The sequence below is a fragment of the Neoarius graeffei genome, chromosome 2 (genome assembly GCF_027579695.1).
Source record: "Neoarius graeffei isolate fNeoGra1 chromosome 2, fNeoGra1.pri, whole genome shotgun sequence".
In the NCBI taxonomy this organism is placed as follows: domain Eukaryota; kingdom Metazoa; phylum Chordata; class Actinopteri; order Siluriformes; family Ariidae; genus Neoarius; species Neoarius graeffei.
Window position 1 is genome coordinate 120,658,137 of NC_083570.1, and position 10,302 is coordinate 120,668,438.

The 10,302-nt window shown below is 40.4% G+C and overlaps 1 gene segment (V, D, J or C); it reads left to right on the forward strand.

The window, feature by feature from the left end:
• The first annotated feature begins 3,818 nt into the window (after window positions 1-3,818).
• On the forward strand, window positions 3,819-5,056 carry LOC132882203 (Ig kappa chain V-III region PC 7043-like). The segment is given in 2 exon segments: window positions 3,819-3,924; window positions 4,000-5,056. Coding segments are annotated over 2 exon segments (438 nt in total).
• The last annotated feature ends 5,246 nt before the right edge of the window (window positions 5,057-10,302 follow it).

Here is a 10,302-nt window from a genome sequence, read left to right on the forward strand (position 1 = left end):
GTCATTTGTTGTCTTGAAACCGTTTGTTTCTTCGTCAACTTGCTCGAGGAATGAGAACACCCATTTTGACTTGTCCTTCTTATGCTCATGCAGGGCCTGTCCAATGAACCAGTAATGAGTTTTCTCCCAGTAGACAGCATACCATTTGCCAGCGACGACAAACGAAGCAGCTTCTTTTTCTTCCTCGCTGCTGGGATCAGGAACTGACTGGGATGGCACATACTCGATGATCGGAGTCTCATCTGCGATTGGTGTCTCATCTGGGATCGGAGTCTCATCTGATGGGTTGTTCTCGGGTTTGAATGTAGTGTCTTGGGTATCGATCGCAGCTTGAGGCAGGAGACAATGTGTGGACCCAACCTGCCTGGAGTAATTTGACACGGACACGACTCCATGACTTATTGTTCGAACACAGTGCACGTTGTATGTACCGGGAACTGTGATCGCCGCACCCCACAGTTTGTCCAACTCTGGCTTCATGTCATTGATTTCAGTACTGCTTACATGAAGAATAGTTGTCGATTTCAGGAGCTCCTTGGCACAAGATGCGTATTCTTCTGCATTGGTGATGTGATAACGGCGACTCTTCACACCACTAAAAACAGTTCTTTTGACAGTTCCGCCAATACCATCAACGGCTCCTTTTCCATGCGATGTTGCAAAGAAGTGCCAATGGATGCGTATGCCTTTCGATTCCAGCAAACTTGAGATGAACAAGAACATGTACTTCTGCTTGAAGTGCTGACCAGCGCCATCAGAGAAAATGTCTAGATCTGTAAGTTCACCGGGCATTGCCGCCCGCAGGTTGTCAATCAAAGTGTTCAAGAAGACGGCAGCAGTGTATTTATCGTGTGACTGGGTGTCAGATGTAATGCAGTACGACTTGGTATCTTCCATGATCCATGCGACAGCAGTGAAGATTGTCACCTGGATGTGACTCCAGTGCGCACTCTGTACCTCATCCTGCTCGATTATCGCAGCATTTTCACTAAAGTCAATCTGCATTACGGCGTGGTTGGGGCGAGGGTTCGAATAGGCCAGCACGAACTCAGCAGCCTGCTTGCTTTTGATGAAGCAGTGAATCTTGAAGGCGGGAAGCTTTTCGGCAAGTAATTGCAATGCATCATTTACGGTTCCTGTTTCTTCCACTTTGGCCATCTTCCCTTCATCAGTACGAATTCACTTGAACCATTTGGCATTCTCGGACAACAGTTCATCATCATCAACCAGTTCTGCTAATGAGTCGGTGCTTATCTTCCGCTGACAAGTTTCACACTTCCCAAAAATACAGTTCTCACTGTCAATGTCACAGCACAATGTACGAAGGAGAAGTTTGTGATTGTCAGGAATGGTATTTATTCGACCGAGTCCTTGGAGTATAAGATTCACGTTTTCATGATATTGGCACACGCAAACATTGTGCGGCATATCACTTCTGAACAGCACCACATCTGGCCGAAATGATTTGAAACTTGTCAGTTTGACAGAGTCATTTGGATTTTCTTCTTTATAGAGAGCAAATGCTTCCTGAATTGTCATTAAGAGGTAGTGGCGCTGTTCTTTGACTTTTTTGCCATCTCTAACGACCGTTATGCTGTCCTTCCTGCCTGGGGCCGTCCAACTGATGTCTGACCGAAGGTAGAATTCCTGTATGCGATTTCGTATTTCATCTGGAATCTTATTAGCCGGTGGTGGTGGTGGGAGTTGTTCTGGTTCGGCAGCTTCTGGTTCCGCAGAATACTCTGCTTCAAATTGCTGGGTCAGTTTAGTAACAACCTTCCTTCGTTTGCGTGGAGATTGTGGAAGGGTATTAAGCGTACGCTTGACGGCACGATTGAGACTTGAGGGTGTACTGTATGCATTAGCTTTGTTGTTTTCTGCTTTTTTGGCAGCCCGCCACTTCCGCATCCTATCTCTTGCCTTTTCATTATCAGCATCTTTATCTTTTGCTCGGGCCAAACGTTTTCTTTCAGCATCTTTGTTTCAACACTTCTTCACCGACTCTCTCGTTGACGTTCTCTGTACTGCCTCTGCTTTTCTGCTTTGGTTAAAGCCATCTTTAACGTTCCCTCTTGGAGTCTTCACTTAGGCAGTTTATTTTGATACTGTTTACATACCTGATATTACATGAAGCCACCAATGCAAGTAGAGAAGACATGAATAAAAATTCTAAGTTGAACTGAAGAAGCCCACGAAGCCATGGAGGGTCAAAGATTGTGAAGTTGTCGAGTGCCCAGGGTGAATAAAGATATCATCTTACTGCATGTCTGTGATGTTTTAAGACTGATATTGTGCTAATCTGCATTTCTATAACATAAAAATGGGAAAAACCGAAAAGAAATGCATTGAAAACATTGATTTAGTACGTTAAAAGCTGATGTTACTCCGTGACTTAGTCAGTTACTCCGTTACCTGGTAACGGAGTAACTGATTTGGACCACTGAACAAACAACCAAAAAAATTTAAAATCAAACAACTGATCTTAGAATCTGATTATAGGTCCAAAGAAGCTTTCTTTTTAAAAGTTTCACTTTTTCAAAATAAAAATTAGGCAAAAAAAATTTAAAAATGTTTTTTTTTTGGTAACGGAATAACAATCAGGATTACCCAAGATTGTGAAATTCAGACCAGTCAAAAACACCTTTTTTCAGATCAACCCCTAAAACTAAGGTTGTATGCTAATTTTATGGTCATGGCAATGCAAATAATAGTTAAATGGATAAGATTTTGAATTAAACACTGAAGAAAAAACTTGAAGCAAAAATGCCAATATTTATGTGAAAAAATTAGTTCCGACATATTTACACACACCCCAATTCAAACAGCTCTCATTTTTTTCGTAGTGATCCAATTAGAGAAATTCAACTTCTTCCAGAAGGTTCAGACCAATACCTAAACATCTAGAATGAGCAAAAGTGCCTAAGACCATTTTGAATTTTTGCCATCGATGTTCACTTCCCCTTGACCTTGCCCTGATGTGTCTGATGGTGTCTGATAATTTCCACCTTCTGCTAAGAGCAGCTTTAAGACACAGTCCAGTGCGTAATCATTAAATAATATTCAATATTAATACATGGTTTATTATCTGCAAAGTAAACCCACCAACCAGCCTCCTTTTCTCCCTGAACTTGATCAAATGCAGACTGTTGTACAGTGATGTGGTCACTAGATGGTGCTGTAACAGAACTGGACTCGTGTTGATTGGTTACTGTGATGAAGAGAAGCTGGATTGGGGATTTGAACATATACTTGGCTGTCTCATAAAATAATGAACTCATTTTGCATTTTTTTCTGTTTTGCAAAATATTTGTCCAGTTAATAAAATCTTCAGTATGTCGCGAGGATGCATGTCTGAGTCCGAGTACATCTCCAATGTGCGAGCGAGCTTAATTAGACTCAAACTACTGTAGCTAGAGTAGCTGAACTAGACTTAACAAGACTGTAACATACACACAGCACTCCTGCAGGCCTATTCTTATATTTGTTGTTTGATTAAGACCTGCTTTAGTAGATCAGATTATGGAGGTTTGTTCACTGATGAAGAATTGTTGAAAAGGAGAAGTGAGTTGCATCTATAAATCCATCCCCCCAATAGCTGTAAAATGTCCCCCAACCCACCCAGCTGAATAAAAGAAGTCTTGAGTAGTGAAACCCACAGAGAGATCAGTGACGTGAGAGAGAGATTTACATGAAGATGGCTGAGTGGTTCTCTTTCTCCCAGAATAGAGCAGAACTTTCACCAGATGTTTCCATCGAGAGAGGTTCCACTTTGCATTATCAGCTCATGCTTCAGCGCTCTGCGAGTGTTTATAGTCCTGTGACTTTAACACTTCATGACTGAGAGCTGCTGCTCAGTGACTTCACCCACAGCAACCATGAGTTTGATCAGCGTCTTCATCTGCACACTGGCCCTCTGCGCTCGAGGTAGGACTTCACTCAATAAAAATGATTTTGCAAGACAGCTAGAACTTATGTGACCTATATTTTTTTCTTTTTCAGGATCCCAATGTCAGGCCATTGTGACTCAGAGTCCTGCAGTGAAATCTGTTTCTCCAGGAGACACACTCACCATCAGCTGTAAAACTAATGTTGCTGTCGATAATGACTGTGGTGGTAATTATGACTGTTTGTCCTGGTATCAGCAGAAAGCTGGAGAAGCTCCTAAACTCCTGATCTATTATGCTAACAGAAGAGAATCAGGTATTCCTGAACGTTTCAGTGGCAGTGGATCTGGAACTGATTTCACTCTGACCATCAGTGGAGTCCAGACTGAAGATGCTGGAGATTATTACTGTCTAACGATTCATGAGAACACATTCGAATCTTCACCGTTCACACAGTGTTAGAGCGTCGTACAAAAACCCCAGTGATTGTGACATCTGCAGATGCAGGTGCTGAGGAGGATGACGTGAAACAGCAGAATGACTCACTGTGGAGGAGAACAAACACAACACACTCACACACACGAGTAAAATCCAGCTTTCTCAGCTGTGAAAAATTTTAACAAATAGAATGCAACTTAATGACCTCTCTAATGTCCAAGCCATTATACTTTTAATCTTCTCCCTGGTGGTACTTCATGGCAGGGTCGTCTGTTGGCCACAGTCATTAAAGCAATTCTAGAAGTGGACATCCAAGAATTTTGTTCACAAGCCTCCATTCAGTCTTCCACATCTCCATCCTCAACATTCCTTTGTACATAAGTAGGATGGTGCATTGTGTCTGTGTATCAAATGCCATGGTTTGGTCCCATAGTTAAGTAGTGCTGTCTGCTACCTTTAGAACCCTCAGCCATCGAACAGTTCCATAATGTTCATGTGACAGAGGGGGCATGGTCAAGCTTCATCTGTGGATAGAGAAAGGAGGTGGGTTTTCCTTCCAGTAGAGGCCATGAGCCAGAGAGAAATGGAGGTGGTGGAGCCTCCACACAAGACACGAATCTTAAAGTACAAGTCTAACGAAAATTACATCATAAAATCCCAGGTTTTCTGTGTGTGATATGCTCAAATAGGTTGTAAAGTTTACCGATGAATAAAAAATTGGTTAGAAAAATAAATGTTTTGCATCTGAATACTGTTCCAAAAATCACTAAAAGCGTGTCCACCATTATTAGATCGCAGCGATTCACAGGTCAGTGGCACTGCATGTGTAACATCATATGCACCACTGCCTTCTTTTCTGTCCACACAGACTCTATACTTTTCTCTCCAAAGTGGCATGCATTATTGATACTGATTCTTTTGAAAAAGACACAAAAGCTCTTCAAATTCCTCTTCAATCTTTGGTTGGTTGTCTGAAGACGATTTAGAACCTATAGCCACAGAGAAAGAGATGGACAACTACGCAAGCCAAGTCACTCTTGAAGAAGAAGATAACCAACTGCTTGAACAGCTTTCTGAAACCCAGGAAGTTAATACATAATACAAATCAAAATTAGCTTATTTATTTATTTATTTATTTATTTATTTATTTCCTTCCTTACTTATTGATTTGGTGTTCAACTTTCACAGTTATGATAAAGCAGTGTCTCTTTGTAATTATGATCTCTGTATCCTCACTTGGTAGGCACAAGGCTAAATAATGGCAATAAATAGTCACTTTCACTTTCAGTGCTGGAGCCAGCAGGAACAGGTGGCGCATTGTGCCATACGCATTGTGCACAGCAAGTGCACACAGCAGCAAGGAATCTGTGAGGATTCACCTCCAAAACTAAGTTGCTCATAAAACTACAACCTTTTCTGGTTCTAACAGTACCAATTAGTGTAGACCCTTTCTATTTTGTGCTACAATGTTAAAGCATATATGCAGAACCATGGCCTCACATTTTGTTCATAAATGCCTTAAGACCTCATGAATGGCAGAGGAATAGTTTTAAGCGTTAACAATAAATCTAATTTCGTAATTTTTATGATTAAAATGCTTCATCTAGGTAGCGGTCTGAGTGAATGACCTTGATGTCAGTGATGTCACCACAGGAAGGCTATCGGTCTCATCGCCATTTCTATTATACTAAGACACAGCTGACTGCAACTCTGATCCTCCATTTTGAGCTAATGTATCACCATGCCATGTAGATGTGTTGCTGGCGGGTGCAGCAACATGACAGAAGGTGGATTAATGTTACATTCATGGTCCAAGTATGTTCAAACTGCAAAGATTTGGACGCGTTTTGCGAGAAATTAATGGATTGGGTGCTTACAAAGTGGTTTCTCCTCTGCTGTGCACATTTTACTGAGGACTCATATGAAACCTCTGATCTGTTGAGGAGCATTGGTTATAAGCCCACATTGAAAGAGGGTGCATTTTCAACAATTAAGAAAAGAAGACTAAAAGAAAAGGAAAGTAAGTTCAGTTGCATCAGTTCTCCTGGAGTGTGAGCCGAGCAGTAATGGCGGAGTACTCAGTATGGAGAATGAGTGGACCAGTCATCAGACTTATGCACTGGATACGATCCACTCAGAAATGTATTTAAAAATAAAGATTCTGCATATCTTCTTTAAGTAGAGGTGTGTGTGTGTGTGTGTGTGTGTGTGTGTGTGTGTGTGTGTGTGTGTTGGGGGGGGGGGGGGGGGGGGGTCAGCGTGCAATTACCATTATTTATTTTATACTAAAATAACCATATCCCTGCAACCATAAAATATTTTTTTTAAAAATTCCAAAACCTATGATCTCCTTGCGGTGTCCCTTTACAGAGAGCTGATTTTAAGGTGAATTGAACCTGTTTGAAATTTGAAGGTGAAGTCCCTACAATAATCACAGAATTGGCGCAAAGGAAAAGGCTATTGCGAGATTAATTTATAATTTATACTTTATCACTCTGTGATAAACTTCCCTGTGTATTTCTGAATCTTGTCATTGCCTTTTTGTCCACTGAAACACGTGTGATGTTATATTGCATCTAAAAACCATGAGTTCAATATCAAATGAATGGACACACCATCCTGTTATCTCTCTCAACTAACTCATCGTTTTTTGTTGTTTTTTTCTGTATTTATAGGCTCTGAAAGAGATTCTCTCACAACATGAGAAAAATGTCCGCTGTTCAATTAATACTGCATCTTCAGGTACTGTTAACACATCATATCCATCTTCCGTCAAATACTGTAAACAAAATAAACTGTCTAAACAACTGCTCTCTTCTCCTTTCGGTATTTCATCCGAGTGTGCTATAGCCAAAACAGCTGGAGCATCTGTGTCTACTGTAGTACAAATAGCAGCTCCTCCTTCTTCAAATACTGCATCAAACAGAAACAGCCTTTCCACCCTCTCCTTCAACTACAGCATCGGATTTTTAGGAAAAAAATAAATAATGGTGATTACACGCTGACCCTCCCCGGCACCACATGTTGCTGTGCACACACACACACACACACACACACACACACACCTCGACTTAACTTTGTAGCACAAAATAGAAAGGGTCTACATGATCCGATTTGGTACTGTTAGAACCAGAAAAGGTTGTAGTTTTATGAGTGATTTAGTTTGGGTGGTGAACCCTAAAAGCTGCTGCGTGCTCAGTGCGCACAATATGGCACAATGCGCCACCTGCTCCTGCCGGCACTGAAAGTGAAAGTGCCTAATTACTGCCGTTATTGCTGTTCTTGAGTTATTGTATAAAACTTCAGAACTGCTATCAGTTAAAAGGATAAAAGACAAATGACAACTCATAAATTCAAGCAACAGGCTAAATGCAAGCTTGACCCTCACTGTGTGGTGAGCTCTTTGGGATGTCGCTTCTGACTTTTGTTTCCAGATCGTAGGAACTGCTCCATGTCCCGGACGAAGCTCAAATCCTTCTATGTGAATCTGCCTCACAAATTTATTTTTCAAAATGTATGGAGCAGACACCAAACCGTCCTGTCAGCTTGAAGTTACCTCTCTTTGTCTGTATAAATCAAACCCATTCATTCCGTAAGTGTCCTGCTGACTTTGGGCTATAATGGATCGAAATTCTATTTTTTTTTTTTTTTTTTTGTTATCAGCTACACTTGAAAAGCCTTGAAGGACAAACCTCTTAGGAAGCATGCTTTGGTTTTAGTTTTGTTGTCCAATTTAAAAAAAAAAAAAGTTATAAACATGCTACACTGTGCAAAGCAGATGAAGCCAAAAATGCCGTGAACTTTCAAGCGTATGACGTCACTTCCTTTGAATTAACAGTACCAGGAAGACATTTGTGTAATGGCAGACTCAAAGAGACAAACTTTACCAGCAGTGGCAGAACTAGACTTTTTTCCTTGGGGGGGCAAGGGGGTGGCCAGGACTATTTCAGGGGGGTCAATGGTTCCTACTACTACACACACAATTATGCACGAGCACTCAAGATTAATGTTAGCTATTGTGTGCTGTATATCTGTTTTTTATCTTATGTGTTTAAATTATGCATTATTATTATTATTATTATTATTATTATTATTATTATTATTATTATTATTTATTCTTACACTCAAAAAAATAACTTGCTCAGTGAACATAATAAAATCATGGAAAGTATTTCCACCCAAGTAAAATGCGTTAACTTAGCCAGAAACAATTTTGTTGAGTGACCTAAATGTCAACCGTGACATGTTAGACTTAGGTTCATGTAACAAACACCCATGTTGTTTTTTTTGAGTGTACATGGTGTTGCACCTGTTCTTGTCTTGTGTTCTTGGCCATGTCATGACTTCTAATTATTTTTGTCTTTTTGTTATATATACATACACACCTTTCTTTCTTTCTTTCTTTCTTTCTTTCTTTCTTTCTTTCTTTCTTTCTTTCTTTCAACATTAAAATTCCAGGGACTACAGATGAAAGAAAACTAGTCAGTGATTATTTCTAGTGCATTTACATGTTAATTAATACACATTGATCCTTCTTAAATAAATAAACTCATAAACAATACTTTCAATTTACAATCATGTTTAAGTAGCTATGTATTAAGCACACAGAAGATGTCATTTTGAGTGTAATTTGTAGTTTATTAATGTACAAAATGAATACGGTGCATTTACCAACACCCTGACACCATTGACCTCAACTAAAATGCACATAGTAACTCAAGTCACACAGTTGCTCAGTTACTGACACACTGAGTCAGTTACACAGTCACACAGTTACTCACACACACAGGTACATATAGTCAGTTGTTCACACAGCCAGTAGTAGATCTGCTCTGAGCCTGATTTATTTCTCTTAAAGTAGTTGTAAATCGTGCCTCCCTGTCTTTTCATTCTCAACTGAAAAAAACTGTTTTTGTTACTCCTAGCATGACTTCCCTTATGAAAACAAAATGCAATATTTTCATGTCCAACATAGATATTACATTACAAGGGTTAAAATTACACTCACTGCCTACATCTTTTCTGTCCACCAACTCCACACCCCCTTAATGCGTGACCATAAGCTACCATACCAGCAACGCCAAGTAGGTCCAACTTAAAGTCAATAAACTAAGAACCCAAATCATCACACAGATATCTACCGTCTCTCTGTAATCCGCGGCCCTCTACAAATGACGCAAAAGATGCCACTGTTTATTAAGAACATGCAGAAGGCATCTAGCTTCATCTAACTTATTTTGGGATAAACTGCGGTCGTGTACTCACCGATATAGATCAGTCTTAAAATCCATCTGGCTGAGGACCAGCTGCCTTTTCTGTTCAGTGGTTCCTTCTTTTTCTTTTTCTTCTTTCCCATGTCTTCTATTGTAAATTGGATTGCAATGCCTTGTGGTAGCTTGCATTGTGCCATCTACTGTACAGGAGGAACCTAGCAGTCACAGACTTCAATGCAACTGGCTTTTCTCGTGCGGTGCCGTAACATGTCAATCATCTGGGGGGGGCAACTGGGGTAGCCAATCAGATTCCAGGGGAGGCTAGTGCCCCCCCCCCAGCCACCCCTGTAGCTCCGCCAATGTTTACAGGCTAAATAGAAGATGTTCCTTGTCTCATATTAAAATACAATTTAGATAGTAAACTATTTAACATGTCTAGTTTTATAAGGTATAATTTCCAGGGGTGATGTCATTTTCATAAGAATAGCACTTTAATATTTTTCTTGATAGCAGGGAGACGGTAATATCTTTTATCTATCACTCTATCTGAATGATTTGAACAACCAAAAACAGCACAAAAATTAACCATATTGAAGACAGATTAATCCGTACTTACATGAAAGATGGTGTCTGTTTGACTCCCAGGTGAAACTATCATGTGATGCACAGGGGGTCTATATGTGAAGCGGAAGGACATGCATGATGTGACCATGTGCTCTACTATCCACAAAGCCAACAGAGGGGGGTCTGTGCAGCACCGTGTCCGG